The sequence below is a fragment of the Theropithecus gelada genome, chromosome 1, assembly GCF_003255815.1.
Source record: "Theropithecus gelada isolate Dixy chromosome 1, Tgel_1.0, whole genome shotgun sequence".
Lineage (NCBI taxonomy): Eukaryota > Metazoa > Chordata > Mammalia > Primates > Cercopithecidae > Theropithecus > Theropithecus gelada.
Genome location: NC_037668.1, coordinates 21,589,913 through 21,608,342, shown reverse-complemented (window position 1 = coordinate 21,608,342; position 18,430 = coordinate 21,589,913). Strand labels below are relative to the sequence as shown.

Genomic DNA, 18,430 nt, shown 5'->3' with positions numbered 1-18,430 from the left:
AAAAAAAAAAAAAAAAAAAAAAAAAAAAAAAAAAATTAGCCGGGTGTGGTGGCTCACGCCTGTAATCCCAGCTACTCGGGAGGCTGAGGCAGGAGAATCTCTTGAGCCTGGGAGGTGGTGGTTGCGGTGAGCCAAGATCGCACCACTTCATTCCAGTCTGGGTAACAGAGTGAGACCCTGTCTCAAAAAAAAAAAAAAAAAAAAAAAGAAAGAAAGAAAGGTTGAGCCTGTCTTCCTACACACAACTTCCACTGACTCTTCAGGAAGAAGGGCGATGGGCCCGGCATTGGTGGCTCGCGCCTGTAATCCTAGGACTTTGGGAGGCCAAGGTAGGTGGATCACCTGAGGTTGGGAGTTCAAGACTAGCATGACCAACATGAAGAAACCCCTTCTCTACTAAAAATACAAAATTAGCCCGGCATGGTGGCACATGCCTGTAATCTCAGCTACTTGGGAGGCTGAGGCAGGAGAATCGCTTGAACCTGGGAGGCAGAGGTTGCGGTGAGCCGAGATTGTGCCATTGCACTCTAGCCTGGGCAACAAAAGCAAAACTCCATTTTCAAAAAAAAAAAAAGGGCGATGGATCTGCCACACCCACCACACCTAGCAAAGGGTTTTGGGAAGAGCAGAAGTTTGGAGTAGTTGATAAAAGGGAGAGAAGAAGTCAAAGCCAACAGCCCTTTATGGCTCTCCAAGCCCTGTTAGTGCTCTTAGCCTGGGTCTGTATAGAGAAAGGGAAGGCAGGAAGAAGGGAACCAAATTTTGTGGGGACTGGAAGAGGAAGGCCTGTACTTCCAAGCTCCCAAGGCTTTTTTAGGAAAGAAGAAGGTGGAGTTGAGCAGGGTGGGGTAGGGTGGGGCAGGGGTGGGTAAAGTAGGAGTGGCCTGAAGCTTCCAACGGCTGGATTTCAAAAATGTCACTGTATTCCAGCACTTTAATAAGACAAAGATCAAAACGTCAGCAGCTAAGAGGATGGGCCTGAGCAAAGACTGCCTGGCCTGGCTGGGAAAATGAAAGTGGCTCACTCCAAGGAGGGAAGGACAGTGCCCCCAACCCTCGAAGACACTAGGCAGTGGGCCAAGGGAGGAGTGCGGCCAGACCTGGGCATAACACAACTTCCTGAGCTGGGAGCCTCTGCCCTCTGCCTCCCTCCCTCCTTTGCATTCCTGGGCCAAGCAGGCCAAGGGCTGTGGGAGCTGCGGGGGAGCCAATCTCCCGATCTCCCATCTCCGGGAGCTCTTTTGGTGGGCCTGTCAGAGCCCAAGGAAGGTCCCAGACATGCAGAGTGGCAGAGTGAGGGACAGCTTCCCAACCCTTAGAACCCCGGACAAGGTCATGCCGAGGGGGCCACCGCCAAGCCCTCGGGAGGGAAAAGGGGGATTGCCCTGCCTTCCTCACCTCTCTCCAACACGCTGGACAGATGCCAGCTTGGGAGTCATGTCTTAGTGGGCATCATGTGTTCAGAGCCAGCTTGGGCAAAGCTGGCACAGTGCCAAGCCCGCCAACAAAGTTCTAACAGGACCCTTTCTGCTACTCATATGTGTCCTGGGTGCCCAGAGTTCTTCGAGCTGGCAGGGCTAGTTCTGTTTTGCTTAAGCCCCTCCCGCAGGCTCCAAATAGCTGGCAAATCCCAATCTGACCGGGCAGGCCCCAGCCCTAACTTGTCCCTGATAGCCCCACCATTCCTTATATCCCCCCCACCCTCTCCCAGAGACCACCTCTTCCCTCTCTGTCCTGTCCTGACAATTCCCCTTGACACTGCCAGTCACTCGCTGGGGGCAGTTCCGGGAAGGGAGGAGACTATGGCAAAGTTATCGGCCTCCAGGCCCTCTCACTCCCTTCCTGCAGTCGGCCAGGGGCGCCGGCCAGCCGCCCTCTCCACTCCCCGCCAGGCACGCAGCCACCTGGGCGAACTCACCGCGCTTTCAGCTCCTTAAACTCCTCACGCACTTTGCTCAGCTCCAGCTGCAGGCGGGCACGCTCCTTGGCCACTGAGTCGAGGGTCTTGCGGGCATCCCCGAGCTCGGCCTCGTAGGCGGCCTTGATGCCGGACACCTCGCGGCTGACCACCTCTTCAGACTCGGTGATGCGAAGGCGCAGCCCTGCGTTCTCCGTTTCCAGCGAGCGAACACGGTCGATGTAGACCGCCAAGCGATCATTGAGCTCCTGCAGGTCCTCCTTCTCCTGCAGCCGGGTGATGCGGGTGGGCGACAGCGGAGTGGAACTGGCCTGCGCCCCGCTGCGGGTGGCGCGCCGCTGGGACGGGGTCTCCATGGCCGGCAGGTTGGCAGCGCTGCCCGCGGGGCAGGGGTCCCGGAAAGGGCTCGGGGCTCGGGCAGAAGGACGGAGACTGCTCGGAGTCGGAGTGCGCCGGCCGGCTGGCTCTCGGCTTGCTACTGGCAGGCGTGGGGATCTGGGCCGGGCGCTGTTGGACCTCGGGATCTGGGTTGGCTGGTGTAGGTGCTGCGCTCCCGCGAACACTGAGTCACCGACGCCGGGGCAAAGGCTCTAATAGGTCCTCGTCTGAAGGGAGGAGTGGCCATTGCTCTTAAAGGGGCAGTCCCAGATCCATGGGGGTGGGGGCAGGAGTGGTGAGGAGGGGGAAAGACCGTTGGGGTGTGGCGGAGTCGAGCCCCACCCTCTCCAGCGCACCCCTAACTGCGTGAGGCTTAAGCTTCCCCTCTCTTGGCTCCTGCCTGCTCAGTACTGCCGGCTCCAAGCTTGCCCCCATTGCCTCAGACCTTCTGGGCTAGAGGGCAGAGCCAAGGAGGGAGAGTGGGTGGGCAAAAGGGTGGGGGAGAAAGAGAGGGAAGTGGGTGCAAAGCAAGGGAGAGGGTCAGGCAGGCAGGGCTGGGAGCCAGGAAAGTGGGGGGAGGGCTGAGGCTGATGCCCATCAGTGTGACTCACCCTTCTTCCACCACTGGCTCCCCCTGTCCTCCCAGTAGTAATAGTGAGTCACCCCAACCCCCCCTCCACACGTGGGCAGCCCATTCAGAGCTGCATCTCAGTGTGCCAGGAGTGGGGTGGAGAAGGAATGCCTGGGTTCCCTGGGGGGAACAAAGTTCTGGAACCTGAGTTCCTTTATGCCCCCAATTTGGGGCCAGGGATCAAGGAGTTTGGGGGTCCCTTTTTTGCTTTCTTTTGCCCCAATATATCTCCCTTCAAAACCAAGCATTCGTTTTTAGACCCAAGCAACAAGCCACAGTCCCCTAAAGAAGGCCAAGAATAGGAGCCAGGCACTTCCCCCTTCCATCTCCTGTCCCCTTCCTTTGGACCCAAGCACTGCTTGGGTTCCTTCCCCCTTCAGTCCCTTTCTACTGCTTACCCCACCCAGTCAACTTCATTTTTTTTCCCCAGAACTGTACTTATTTTAATGGATAATTTAAAACAGATACCAGAGCTGTGTGTGCATTCATTATGTTGCCAGGACACTAGGTCCCAGATTTCTGTGGTTCCCAGAGGGGCCTGAAAGGGGGAGCAGGGCTGGGGGCTGGACAGCCAATGTTGGGTCTCTATCCTGGTTTCAGCCAGAAAGAAGGTAGTAGGGGGCAAGAAGGTAGTAGGGGGCAGGAACAGCAAAGACCCCACAGCCTTGCTGGCTGCAAAGGCCAGCACCACATTCATCTCTACTTTCCTCTCTGGCCAGGTCCATTTTGCAGCTGGCTCTGGGGAGGGGCCAGGCTGTCTCACAAAACGAGATCACCCAGGTCCCCAGGGTTCACTAGCTCAGGCTCTGGAGCCTCCATCCTCAGGCCTCACCAAGGACCCTTTTGATAAGCCTTCCACTCCCCTCCCCTCATCCTGGCCCCTATTCTGGTCCCATCAGCCACCTCATCCTCTATTTTTTTTTTTTTTTTTTTTTTTTTGAGATGAAGTCTTGCTCTCTCACCCAGGCTGGAATGCAGTGGCATGATCTCGGCTCATTGCAACCTCCACCTCCAGGGTTCAAGAGATTCTCCTGCCTCAGTCTCCTGAGTAGCTGGGATTATAGGCACCCACCACCTTGTCCAGCTAATTTTTTATTTTTATTTTTATTTTTAATAGAGATGGGGTTTCACCATGTTGGTCAAACAGATCTCAAACTCCCGACCTCAGGTAATCTGCCTGCCTCAGCTTCCCAAAGTTCTGGGATTACAGGTGTCAGCCACCACGCCCAGCCCACCTCATCCTCTCTAAGAGGTGACAGCACTGAGGTCTGGGCCCCATCTGCCTGCATGCCCTGCCCAACTGCCTCCCGCAGCTTATCCTCCGATGAGCAACCAGGAAAATCAAATTACGTTGCTACCTTGTACAGCTCCAGGATATCAGGGCTTCTCTCAAACACAAGGAAAGCAGGGCTGGACAGGCCCTCAGTTCTGGGTTCTGAAGCCTGGCCTTGGGGTGGATGAGGGACTGGAGTGGGATTAAGGCAGGAACTTTGGTTATTAGGGGAGGAGAACAAGGAAAGTTCTCATCTCAGTGAGGGTGCCTGGGCAGCATGGTGAGCATTAGGGATGCACCCGGGTGAGGGGGCCCAGAATATGGCTTCTCTGCCCCAGGGCGTGGCACCCACCCTCAGCTTCCCAGACAATAAAAAGTCTTGTTCTTCTCCAAACCAGAAGCAGAGGCAGGAGGGGTAAGAAAGTGAAACATGAGGGAAGGGCTCATGCTGTTCCCACTGCCTCAGCCCCTCCCTGGCACTCAGTGCCCCCCGTTTCCCCTACAAAGCTGCTCGGCCTGGCTTCCCTTCCAGGCTGGAAAGCAAAGCCACACTTAACCCTTCCTATCCTAGACCTCCCCCCTCTTTTTTTGAGAATCTTGCTCTGTCACCCAGGCTGGAGTGCGGTGGCAGAATCATAGCTCACCGCAACCTTGAATTCCCGGGCTCAAGTGATTGTTTTATCTCAGCCTCCTGAGTAGCTGAGACTATAGGCTACCATGATAGAGATGGAGTCTTGCTATGTTGCCCAATTTGGTCTGTAACTCCTGGCCTCAAGTGATCCTCACCTCAGCCTTCCAAAGCACTGGGATTATAGGTGTGAGCCACTGTGTCTGGCCAGACCTCCCCATCTTGTGGAAAAGGTGCAGGAGAAAGAAGGAGGGCTTTTACCCCACATTTCACTACAAGCTCTTTCTAAAGGTTCCCTGCCACCACTATCAAAATGGCCTTAATCCTAAATCTGAACTTCAAAGTGAACCCTTATCCCGAATATTCAATCCTAACTCTGGACCCCAGATGTCGTAAGTCTGCTCTCCCTTTGCCAGGGCAAAAATCACCAACCCAGAAGCAGCATCCAGGTCCAGAGGAGCTGAGCCTGCTGGAGGTGAGAGGTGATGGGAGTGGTGACTAGAGGGTGACCAGGTTCTAATCCTACCTCTTAATTGCTGGGTGATGCTAGATCCGCTACTGAATTCTCTGGACCTCAGTTTTCTTACATGTAGTATGGGCACAGTGGCTATCAAAGACAGGGACTGAGCTCCTGGGTGTGCAAGAGTTCTGCACATTATGCCACAGGGTAATGGCAGTACTATGCTTGCTCTCAAGGGAACCTCCCACTAGTGGGGAAGACAGAAGGAGAAGCAAAACCAACAAGTACAAATGATTAAAGTGCAGTGGAGGACTCTGAATTGAATGAATTCCAAAGGGATCCCAGAAGTCTGGGAGCTGGAGCATTCATGAGTGAAATCAGAATACAGTGGTTGGGTCCAAGGGACAGTTTGAGCTTTTTTTTTTTTTTTTTTTTTGAGACAGAGTTTTGCTCTTGTCACCCAGGCTGGAGTGCAACAGTACAATCTCAGCTCACTGCAACCTCTTTCTCCCAGGTTCAAGCGTTTCTCTTGCCTCAGCCTCCCGAGTAGCTAAAATTACAGGCGTGTGCCACCACGGCCGGCTAATTTTTGTATTTTTAGTAGAGACGAGGTTTCACCGTGTTGGCCAGGCTGGTCTCGAACTCCTGACGTCAAGTGATCCCCCGCCTTGCCTTAGCCTCCCAAAGTGTGAGATTACAGGCGCGAGCCACTGCACCAGGCCTGGGCACTTTATCTTGAAGACCAATGATCTTGGTGGGGGTGGGGGGGCTTCTCTGTGTTCTTATAGCATCCTGGTCTTCCCTCTGTGACACAGCAGGCACTCGGTGTTTCTATTCTTTTTTTTTTTTTTTTGAGATGGAGTCTTGCTCTGTTGCCCAGGCTGGAGTCCAGTGGCACAATCTCAGCTTACTGCAAACTCTGCCTTCCAGGTTCAAGCGATTTTCCTGCCTCAGCCTCCCGGGTTGCTGGGATTACGGGCACCCACCACCATACCCAGCTAATTTTTGTATTTTTAGTAGAGACGGGGTTTTACCATATTGGCCAGGCTGGTCTTGAACTCCTGACCTCAGCTGATCTGCCTGCCTTGGCCTCTCAAAGTGCTGGGATTACAGGCATGAGCCACCGCACCCAGCCTCTTTATTTTCTTAAGAGATGGGGTCCCGCTATGTTGCCCAGGTTGGTCTTGAACTCCTGGGGTCAAGTGATCCTCACCTCAGCCTCCCAAAGTGCTGGGATCACAGATGCCAGTCCCCATGCCCAGCCCTCTCAGGGTTTCTTTTTTTTTTTTTTTTTTTTGAGACGGAGTCTTGCGCTGTATCACCCAGGCTGGAGTGCAGTGGCGCGATCTCGGCTCACTGCAAGCTCTGCCTCCCAGGTTCACGCCATTCTCCTGCCTCAGCCTCCGAGTAGCTGGGACTACAGGCGCCCGCCACCACGCCCGGCTAGTTTTTTGTATTTTTAGTAGAGACGGGGTTTCACCATGTTAGCCAGGATGGTCTCGATCTCCTGACCTCGTGATCCACCCGCCTCGGCCTCCCAAAGTGCTGGGATTACAGGCTTGAGCCACCGCGCCCGGCAGGGTTTCTTGGATAAACAAATGCATCTGGCCCTGCCAGTTTTCAGGCAGTGACTCTAGACAAGTTTTTGCATTTGTTTCTGCTTTAGTTTCATCATCTGCAAAATGAGGATGTGCAATAACTAAATAAGGTAACATATATTTCAAGGAGGGCTTCTTGGAGAAGGTAGATTTAGGGGCTTTACAGAGTTGCCTTATACATAGAGAATTCACTCGTTCAACAAATATTTACTGAACATTTACTATATACCAGGAACTATTCTAGACACCAGGGATACAGTGAATAAAACAGACAAAAATCCCTACCCTTATGGAGCTGACATTCCAGTGGAGGGAGACAGTCAATAAACCAAAAAAAAAGTTATAGTTTGTTAGAACATGGTAGGAGCTATGGAAATAAAAATGTAAAGCAGAGGCTGAGCATGGTGGCTCACGCCCATAATCCCAATGCTTTGGGAGTCTGAGACAGGCAGACTGCAGATTGTTTGAGCCCAGGAATTCAAGACCAGCCTGGCCAATATAGCGAAACCCCATCTCTAAAAAAAAAAAAAAAATTAGCTGGGGGTGGTGGCACATGCCTTTAGTCCCAGCTACCCAGGAGGCTAAGATGGGAGGATCACCTGAGCTTAGGAGGTCGAGGCTGCAGTGAGCTGTGATTGTACTACTACACTTCAGCCTGAGCAACAGAGTGAGACCCTATCTCAAAAAAAAGTTAACATATATATGTGTGTATATATATATATACACACACACACATATACATACACATGCACACATTTAGCAGAATAGTGCTCACACAATGAATAACTTACATTTTAACAATCTTTATAGTTGTTGCATGTTTTCATACATTCTCAACTGGGTCCATAGAACAACCTGGAAATTATTTCCCTGCTTTGCAGGTGAGGCTGACTTTCCTAAAACTAGGCCTTAACAGGCCCAGTGCAGAACTGGGACCAGGTAGTCTAGTCTGGTCCAAATCCTGGACATGCTTCTCTGTCTTCTGCCACTTTGGCTGGAGGAAGTCTGTGCAGAGGTGCTGAAGTGGGAAAGAGCTGAGTGTGCTCTGACCTGCCGAGGGGCATGGGGAGCCACTAGAGGTAAGGCTGGAAAAGTGGGAAGAGAGATGAGAAGGGAGAAGTGGGAGGTGGAGGCAGGGACCTGGTGCTGGGATGGGGCCTGAGGGAGAGGCTTCTAGCTTCCTGATAGGCCTTGAGGTCAAGGAGAGAAGGAAAGCATCAAGACTAGTGAAGAAAGGGTCAGAAGCACTGGCCTTGGCAAGAAATAAGCCAAACTAGGGTCGGGTGGGCTCAGCTGAGTGATGAAGCCAGGACGGATTCCAGAAGCATGCTAATAATGATTAGTGTAAGGAATATTTATGGACTACCTTTATTATTAGGCACTAGGTACTTGCATTATTTTTTTGGACCTATACAATAGCTCTATAAGGTAGATACTATTAATAGCCCTATTTTACAGATGAGGAAACTGAAGCCCAGAAACGTTAAATTATTCATTTAAGGTCAGGTTTCTCAACCTTGGCACTACTGAATTTGGGGCCAGATAATTCTTTGTTGTCAGGAAAGGTTCTTTGTACACTGAGATGGTTTGTAACATCCCTAGCCTCTCCCGACTTTTGGCCAGTAGCACCTCCCCTCCAGTTATGACAATCAAAAATATCTTTAGGCATTGCTTAACATCCCCTGGGGGATAAAATTACCCCATATTGAGAATCACTTGTCTAAAGTCATATGGTTAGTAACAGAACTGGATTTTTTTTTTTTTTTTGAGACGGAGTTTCGCTTGTTGCCCAGGCTGGAGTGCAATGGCATGATCTCAGCTCACTGCAACCTCCACCTCCTGAATTCAAACGATTCTCCTGCCTCAGCCTCCTGAGTAGCTGGGACTACAACCATGCGCCACTACGCCCAGCTAATTTTTTTGTATTTTTAGTAGAGATGGGGTTTCACCATGTAACTTCTGACCTCAGGTGATTTGCTCGCCTCAGTCTCCCAAAGTGCTGGGATTACAGGAATGAGTTACCACGCCCAGCCAGAACTGAAAATTTAATACGAGTTTGCCTGAATCGGAAAGCCAAGATCTTACCGTCAGGTGGCTAGAATCCTGGACAGGTAAGAGTCAGAGAAAGGCGACTCTTTGGAGGAGGGTCTGAGGAGGTGGAGGTGACTTGGAGATCCTAGGACATGATTTGGGAATCTCTTTACAGTGAGTTCTTGAGAGAGGGTCTTATTCATCCTTTGACTACAGAGTATTAAACAACGATTGAAGTGCTAAGTCACTTGTGTGCAGGTGATAGTTATCATGTTGACAGTGGAAGAGTGTGCCCATTCTTTAAGTGGCTGCCATGTGCCAGGAACCAGGCTAGGGGCTATGTGGAGGTGATCCCATTTAATCTTCACCTCAGTCTTATGAGGTAGGTATTATTATCTGCATTTTATGTGTCAAGAACCCAAACTCCAGCTGGGAGCAGTGGCTCACACCTGTAATCTCAGCATTTTGGGAGGCTAAGGTGGGTGGATCACTTGAGGTCAGGAGTTCAAGGCCAGCCTGGCCAACATGGTAAAACTCGGTTTCTACCAAAAATACAAAAAAAAAAAAAAAAAAAAAAAATCAGCTGGGTGTGGTGGCATGCACCTGTAATCCCAGCTACTCAGGGAGCTGAGGCAGGAGATCAAGCCACTGCACTCCAGCCTGGGTGACAGAGTGAGACTCCGTCTCAAAAAAAAAACAAAACCAAACTCCACAAGGTTGAGTAATTGACCTGAGGAAGCACAGCTGAGTATATTTCTTCTCACCCAGGCTCAGCAAGGGGGAATGAGGCAGGCTCATAGGTGATGGTGGGTGAGAAGTGGGCCCTTAGATGGAGCAAGTGAATGACAGCTATTTGTAAAGTCAGAGATCCCCCTCGCTCAAATGAAATCTCCCCCAAAAAGCACAATCTACTAAATGACAGGCAGAGCTTCTCTACTTAGGGAGCTTGAGACCCCTGCCTCGTTGATCCCCCCAGCCCCGCTTCCAGGAGGCCCCTGGGCTCAGAGGAATAAGCCCCTTTCTTTATAAGTGGACTTCTGAGGCCAGAAGAGGAAAGATTTACCCAAAGTCACACAGACAGGCAGGGCCAAAACCTCCAAGACAGCACTCCAGCTCAGTGCCACGCTGCCACGGGAGACAGGGCAGCCACACTGGACAGATGACAAGGACCTGGTCCACTTAGGGACTGGCATGGGTTCCTGCAATGTGGGGAAGTGGCTGCTGGGCTCACTGAGCCAGCTGGGCTTGAGGGGCGACTGGATAATAAGTAGTAACCGAGCCCTCCCACCTGCCTAGGTCCCCCAGGTGACAAGCCTTTCACAATCAAGGTTACTACCTTAGCCGTCTCAAATTTCTTTGAGGTGCACAGGCAAGCGCCATTATCTGCATATAACAGCTGAGGAGACAAGAGGCTTGGGCAGGCTAACTGATTGTCTCCAGACCACACAGCTGATAAGTGACAGAAGCAGGCCCAAACCCCAGGTTTCTGCCTCCAGGTTAAATATACTCCCTCCCTCTTTGACCCAGATCCCAAGGAACCCAATCCAACAGCGGAATCCTACAGTCTCCCCAGGAGCTCCATTCCCGGCATTCCAAACCACCTCCCCCACCCAACCAGGCCCAAATCGCCACCCCACTTGTGAGTCTCAGGCTCCCTGAACTGTCACAATAGACACCAGACTATTGCCAGTCAAATAGAAATCGGGCAGCAGGCAGAAGGAAATTCAGCAGAAATTCAGCAGTGACATCTCCTTCCTTTCTCTTGTCCATCCCCCAGCTTTGGCCCCTCACCATCTGGGGGAAGGTGTTAATGGGGGGATGGGGCGGGGCCCCAGAGGCGTGGGTGGGGCCATGTGGGCCGGCGGCGTCCCACGCAAATCAGTAGGGGCGGGTAGTCGGACTGGACTCAGGCGGGGCTATTCTCCCCACTCCACACCCCGCAGCCTGGCAGCGAGGGCCTGACGGCTGCTGCTGACGCAGGCGGCTGCGTGTGGGCGGCCGCGTGTGAGTCTGTGTGTCTCTGTGTGTGCGCGGTTGCTGGGGCCTCCCCGGCCTCCTAAATGGGGGTTTCCTTTCCCTGTTGCCAAGGAAACAAACAGAAGCGCCACAACTCCAGGACTGGAGCTGGAGGAGAAGGCCCCCTCGCCACACGGCTCACGCCACTACACATTTCCAGGAAGTGAGGCGGAAAAGGATTCCCTTTCTCCCTTACCCCCATCCCGGTGTAAGACAAATGTCTGTGGAGTCTGAAGCTAGGGTGGGCGATTGCCCTGGGTTTGCCGGGGACCTAGGATAAGGGATTTTTTTTTTTTTTTTTTTTGCTCTGTCTCCCAGGCTGGAGTGCAGTGGCGCGATCTCGGCTCAGTACAAGCCCCGCCTCCTAGATTAACGCCATTCTCCTGCCTCAGCCTCCCTAGTAGCTGGGACTACAGGGGCCCGCCACCGCGCCTGGCTATTTTTATTTTTTATTTTTTTGTATTTTTTGTACTTTTTTTTTTTTTTTTAGTAGGACGGGGTTTCACCGTGTTAGCCAGGATGGTCTCAATCTGCTGACCTCGTGATCCGCCCGCCTCGGCCTCCCAAAGTGCTGGGATTACAGGCATGAGCCACCGCGCCCGGCCAGATAAGGGACTTTTAATGCTAAAATAGGGACAGTTGTTCATTCAACCTGAAGTGCATACAATTTTGTGGGGAGGTCCTCTTTAAGAAATACAAAATGATCTTTTTGCAAATGTTATGGACATGGGATCATGTGGAAAGTTTGGCAGGGCTCCTCTTGGGGCCTTGAAAGGGCCCATGCAACTGAGAGGCCCTGAAGCTTCACTTTCCTTTGCTGAATGGTGAATCCACCCCAGTCCACAGCCCATGCAGCCCCCACACTCCTCAAGGTCCCCTTTGAAGGCACTCCTCTGGCCTCAGGCCAGGGGGTCAACTGGGAAGGTGAACTCCCAGCCAGGAGGATGGTGGTGAATCTGCAGATTTCCTGGCAACTAGGGTGGAGCAAGGGGCACTCTCAGGAGGAGTGGGGAGAGGGGCTGCCAAGTAGGGTAAGGGGATGGCCGGGGTCTCCACCCTGTGGGATGGGGAAGGGACTGCACTTGGGCCAGCGTTTCATCATTCATTGCCTAGAAGTAGAACTTTTGAGCTGGGAGGAGTCTTAAGGCATCATGCAGCCCAACCACCTCTCTTCTAGATCCACATTAGTCCAACTCCCCAGATTCCCCTGTCCGCTATCCCTAAGCCAGCCCACAGGCCCGCCCCAGAGGAGCACCCCATTGGCCCTCTTTGCTGGGTGAGCTCAAACCTTGCACGGCACACCAAGAGCCCACCTCACTTTGGCCTTGACCTCTGAGGGGGCTCTCCATCAGTGACAGGTAATGAGAAAACCACTGGGGGAGGAGGGTGACAGGGGTCTGGCTGGGAAGGACAGGAAGACAGGACAGGAAGACAGGCTAAAGCTGGCATGCTCTCAGGTCCTGGCCTGCTCAGGCTACCCAGGGAGGAGCTAAGGGGGCATCTGTTTCCTCTTGGCCACGGTCTCCTCAGTCCTACACCAGAGGAGGTGAAAATGGTGCTGGCTTCCTGATGCAGAGCTTCCTGGCCTGGGAATGCATTATGGGGTCCAGCAACACATTCTCATACGCCTTCTCTTCTCTCCCCTCGGAGCTTGGTGGAGCTAAGGTTTAGAGGTGGAGGGTGTGTTGGGGCTCACTGAGCACCAACCACGTACTAGGAGCTGTAGCCAGGCTGGGCTCCCAGCGAGATGTAGTGGGGAAGAAGCAAAGGACCTGTGTGGCTTAGGGGGTGGGACCTCACTCAGGTCCCTTGGTGAATGGATCCAGGAGTGGAGGATGGACCAGAGAGACCTGGGCACAGAGGGTGAGTGGGGATGAAGGAGAGTAAAAGGGGGAAAGGGAGGAGGTTGGGGAGGAAGTCAACCATGAGGGAGGGGGTGAGGCCCACATTTAGAATCCAGGCCAGGGGGCTCTGGAAACAGAGGGGAGGCTCAGAAATTGAGGAGTGGGCAACTACCTCGGCTGACACCAGTGCTTCAGCCCCAGATCCTGTTGGGGCAAATATTTACCAGATGACAACAGTTGCTAAGCAAGGAGGAAGGAGGAGGGAGGCCAGTAGCTGCAGGCCCTTCCAGGCTCCTCCCCAACAAAAGCCAGCCTACACAGGCGTGAGCCACCTGCTCCCCACCCCAGCTGGGAGGCTGAGCTATACCCCTCCATACACGCACATCTTGGGATCATCCTGACCTCCGCCCCCCAACACGCCCAAGCTGGCAATACGCCAGAGGGCTGGGCTAGGGGAAATTAATCCCTGGGCTGCCAAGCCTTCCCTCTACTCTGGGACATCTCTTGGGGCTCAGACCTTGCAAAATGCCCCTTTCCCAAACCCTCCTTCAGTGGGGGCTGGGAATGGGGGAGCCAAGGAGTCTGGAAATGGTGAGGGAGGGTGCACTGAAGAATGGAGCCAGGATGTCCCAGGAACTGAGGCCGGGTTCGGGGAAGGAAAGCAGTGACTCCACTAGAGGCTTCGAAGGGGCAGGGAAGCAGGACTGGTGGAGCCAGAGAAGGGGGTCCAGAGGGCCACTCCCTACTCCGGTCCTTGCACAGTGGAGGGCCGTGAGGGATAAAGAAGGGGGAGGGTGGGGTATGTTCAAATGGAGCCAGATGTGGCCCTGTGATGTGGGCTGTTGCTGGCACAGGCACAGCAGGGGCAGGATGTGCCACTGCCGATGGAAAGGATTAGTCAGAAACTGGGAGGGGGCAGCCCCCGGAGAGGGGACAGAGGAGAGCTAGTCCAGGACCCCTTCCTCTTCCCTGCCCCAATCAGGGCTTGCAAGGAGGGGTTGGCTAGGGGTATGTGCTGCCCTCCCATCTCCTCCTCAAGGGGGCCACCGTCTGCCCACCATCCTCAAGGTTCCCACCCATTTTCCTGGCTGAGCCTCAGCTACTCTATGCAAAATAGGGATCCTGGCACCCTCCCCACGGCTGTTAGAGGAGTCCCAGACAGAGGAAGTGTGAGGGCCCAGCACACAAGAGGGGTATACTGGGGATCCTCTTCCTTGGCGGCCTTATTAGGGTGAGGACCCTCCTCTGCAAGGCTTCTCCCTGGGGGTCGATCGCTGGCTTCTCATCCTCAGCCACAGGCCCTCTGGAAATTGGGATGCAGAGATGGGCGGGAAGGACTGGTAGGGAGGACACAAAGAGGAAGCTGCGGGGGTGGGAAGGAGGTTCCTAGAGCCCAGGGCTTCCTAGTGCCTATGGCGGTTCTCCAGGGTTGGAGGGTTGGCCAGAGCAGCTGCAGGGACAAAGTCCCCAGCTCAGCTGCAGCACCCATGGGTCCACTTTGAGGCAAGGATAGATGAGGGCTTGGCTGTGAAATGAAACCAGGGGAGAGACGGAAGCTGCACCACAAGGAGGGACTTCTCAGTGCCTCTGCAACAGCACAAGTCCCCAGGGAGAAGTGGGAAGAGATCCCAGGAAATAAGGCAGACCCGAAGGGTGGGCCAGGGCGCAGCAGTTACTGGAAGACCTATAGAAACAGCATGTGGGACCCTTGGAGAGCCGGGGCCAAGCTGGCAACCAAAAGACTGTTGTTTTCCAAACTCCCATCGGAAAGTTTGAAAAATACACATGGAAACGTGACTCACTGCCCCCTCCCCATGGCCCCCCTTTCCTGGTTTCTGTGATTTTTCTCCCAAGAGTTAATTCAAGTCACATTCCCACAGAAACCAAAGCTTAATGAGGGAGCACAAAGAGCCGGCTGCAGGAGGCCAGAGGCGTCCGGGAGGGGCTGGAAATGGAGATGAGCACTGGGTGGGCCAGGGCCGACCGGGCTGTGGCGTTCTGCCCACTGTGGAACACCTCGGGTGGGGGAAAATTCAGCTCTCTCGAGGGTGGAGATGGAAGGGTTCATTCACACCACCTAAACCAAACCGTCTTGAAGACCCAGTTTTAAGGCAAGAATGAGCCCTTGGGTGCTCCCAGGCTTCTAACCAGAGGTGACAGAACCAGGACTGAAACCTGGGTGCGCTTGCCCTGCCTGGGTGTCTGCGGTATGTCAACTGCACCTTGCTGCCCTCTGTACCCCAGGCCCAGAGAACTTGCTGTCTGGCCTCTTACTCAGAATCCATTCATGGGGCCACAACTGAGGCTAGAAGTCCAGGATAGGGGAAGTGAGGAACACCCCTGAATTCACTCACCTCCACTCCACTGTCCCGCCCCCGTGTATCACGGAGCAGGTGCACAGGCACGTTCCTCCCTTTGGGCTGGGGAGCATCAAGGCCGGCCTGCCCCAAGAGGGTGTTTCTGAGCCAGGAATTCCCAGCCTGTCCCAGAGAGGCCAGGGAAGGTGAGGACTTGGCACTGGGCCAAGGGTGAGTGGCCTTCCACTCTTAAGAATTCTTAGAAGAGGACCCCAAGTATTCCCAGGCCAGGAGTGATTCCTAAGCATCCATAACTCATCATCACTGCTTGGATATCTCAGATGGAGTTCACGTCTCCCAACACACAGCTCCACTATGCTCCTCCTTCCTCAGCCTCTCCTCCTTCATCTCCCTCCTCAGCCTCTCCTCCTTCATCTCCCTTGGCCAATGAGCCCCCAAGTCCTTGTGGTTCCTACCTCCAGAATTGTTATCTGTTCTATATACTACCTCCAACCCTCTGGTTTGCTCACCACCAACGCCCACCTAGGTAACTGCAGCAGCCTCCCAACCAGTCTCTCTGCCTCCACCCTTCCCTCTGCTCCCGTCCTTTCTCCTTCTCCTCTATAAACTATAGTGATTCCCTCCCTCCCTCCCTTCCTTCCTTCCTGGGTAACTGCGGCAGCCTCCCAACCAGTCTCTCTGCCTCCACCCTTGCCTCTGCTCCCATCGTTTCTCCTCCCCACAGTGATTCCCTCCCTCCCTCCCTCCCTTCCTTCCCTCCCTCCCTCCCTTCCTTCCCTCCCTCCTTTTGAGACAGGATCCTGCTTTGTCATCCAGCAGGCTGGAGTGCATTGGTGCAATCACAGCTCACTGCAACCCAAAATTCCTGGGCTTAAGTGATCCTCCTGCCTCAGCCTCCTGAGTAGCTGGGACCAGGTTCATGCAACTGCACCCAACTAATTTTTTTATTTTTTTATTTTTTGTAGAGATGGGGTCTCACTTTGTTGCCCAGGCTGTTCTCGAACTGCTGGGCTCAAAGAGATCCTCCCACCTTGACCTCCTGAAAGTGCTGGGATTATAGGCATGAGCTGCCACTCCCAGCTCACAGTGACCTTTTCAAAATGAAAGCCTCATTTTCTTTCCAGAAGACTTTAAACTAACAGTGGCTCCACACTGTATTTAGGATAAGTCCAAATTCCTTGACCTGATTTGTAAAGCCCTCCGCGACCTGGGCTCTGTTTGCATCTCTAGCCTTATCTAAATTGCAGCAATCGCAGTGTCTCTCATTGCTTCCTAATTTTTCCAGACATGGCACTTACTTTACCCTCTGATTAACTCCTACTCATCATCCAGGCTCAGCTAAAAGTGCCACTAAGTCTGGATGAAGCATCCCCACTCGCCACCAATATCCCTTGTCACACTGTCTGTGACATTGTCTGTGTATGTGTGTCTTCCCCCATTAGAGGGACTCCTCGAGGGTAGAGGCTGGGTGGATCTGGTGCTCTGCCAGCACCTGGCACAGTGCCTGGTGCACAGAAGGTTCTCAATACATATTTGAGTAGAGTATCCTCATTATAGCCCTGTCACCAACCAATACCCTCAACGTGCTCTACTCCTTCCTCTACTCTTCCCACACAGCTTACTCCTCAGCACCTCATTCTAAGCTCCCCTTCCTCCTGCAGGCCCCACCTTCACTGCCTCCCTTTGTCTGAGCTCCCTGTGCGCTGAGCTCCCTGTGTGCACTGCAACCAGGCCTCTCTCCAACCTAGCCTGGGGCACAGTCACACTAACAATAGTTAAGGAGAGCTACTGTTTACAGAGCACTCACCATGTGTCAGGACCTGTTCTAGGCTCTTTCCATTCCTTGGCTCATTTCATAACCAGCAGGAGCTATAAAAGGGGGTTGGCCCTATGACCTAACTTGTTTGATGGTTCATGACAGGTCCCTCCAGGAGATTATTAACTCCATAGTCATCATGTGTAAAGGAGATGGGGTATGCGCTAGGCCTCAATAAAAGTTTATCAAGGGAAGGAACAATATAATTGCCTCCCTTTATAGCAGGTCCTACCACTAGTAAAACATTATGTCTGGGCAGCCCTGGGAGGTGAGCATGGCAAGGTCATTATTCTCACTTTATGGAGGAGAACTCCCTCTAAAAGTGGGGAGGGACCTGCTTCCAGCCACACTGGTGGTAATGAGCTCTATTCCAAAGTGTAGCACCTCCAGGGCTATGCAGAGGGGTCCTGGGTGGTATGTGACAGGGAGGTGCTGTGCCAGGCTGGATAGAGCCCTTCCAGACCATTCATCCAGTGATCTCAGCCCTCACTGGGCATCAACATTGCTTGGAGGAAGGGGGCTTTCAAAACTGTCAATGCCCAAAGTCTTGGATATTTTGATTCAGTAATTGATCTGAGATGACACATGGGCATTTTTCTTTCTCTTTCTTTTTTTTTTTTTTTTGGTCACCCAAGCTGGAGTGCAGTGGCACGATCTCAGCTCACTGCAGCCTCTGCCTCCTGAGCTCAAGCAATTCTGCCTCAGCCTCCTGAGTAGCTGAGATTACAGCACTACGCCTGGCTAATTTTTGTATTTTCAGTGGAGCCTGTAGGGTTTTTGCCATGTTGGCCAGGCTGGTCTTGAACTCCCAAGCTCAGGTGATCCATCTCCTCAGCCTCCCAAAGTGCTGTGATTACGGGCGTGAGCCACTGTCCCTAGCCTAAATTATTTTTTAGAAATGGGGTTGGCCGGGCGCGGTGGCTCAAGCCTGTAATCCCAGCACTTTGGGAGGCCGAGATGGGCGGATCACGAGGTCAGGAGATCGAGACCATGCTGGCTAACACGGTGAAACCCCGTCTCTACTAAAAAATACAAAAAATTAGCCGGGCGAAGTGGCGGGCGCCTGTGGTCCCAGCTACTCGGGAGGCTGAGGCGGGAGAATGGCGTGAACCCGGGAGGCGGAGCTTGCAGTGAGCTGAGATCCGGCCACTGCACTCCAGCCTGGGCGACAGAGCGAGACTCCGTCTCCAAAAAAAAAAAAAAAAAATGGGGTCTTGGCCGGGCGCGGTGGCTCACGCCTGTAATCCCAGCACTTTGGGAGGCCGAGGCGGGTGGATCACAAGGTCAGGAGATAGAGACCACGGTGAAACCCCGTCTCTACTAAAAATACAAAAAATTAGCCGGGCGCGGTGGCGGGCATCTGTAGTCCCAGCTACTCCCGGAGGCTGAGGCAGGAGAATGGTGTGAACCCGGGAGGCGGAGCTTGCAGTGAGCCGAGATCGGGCCACTGTACTTCAGCACTCCAGCCTGGGGGACAGAGCGAGACTCCGTCTCAAAAAAAAAAAAAAAAAAAAAAAAA

At 53.3% G+C, this 18,430-nt stretch overlaps 1 protein-coding gene across 1 annotated transcript in view; it reads right to left on the bottom strand.

Moving 5' to 3' along the window:
- LMNA (lamin A/C) overlaps positions 1 to 18,430 on the bottom strand; it is a 62,199-nt gene that overhangs the window by 24,101 nt on the left and 19,668 nt on the right. The window contains exon 2 of the mRNA XM_025371023.1: positions 1,919 to 2,480. Within this exon, the coding sequence (XP_025226808.1) occupies positions 1,919 to 2,480 (562 nt within the window). The remainder of the gene's footprint in view (positions 1 to 1,918; positions 2,481 to 18,430) is intronic.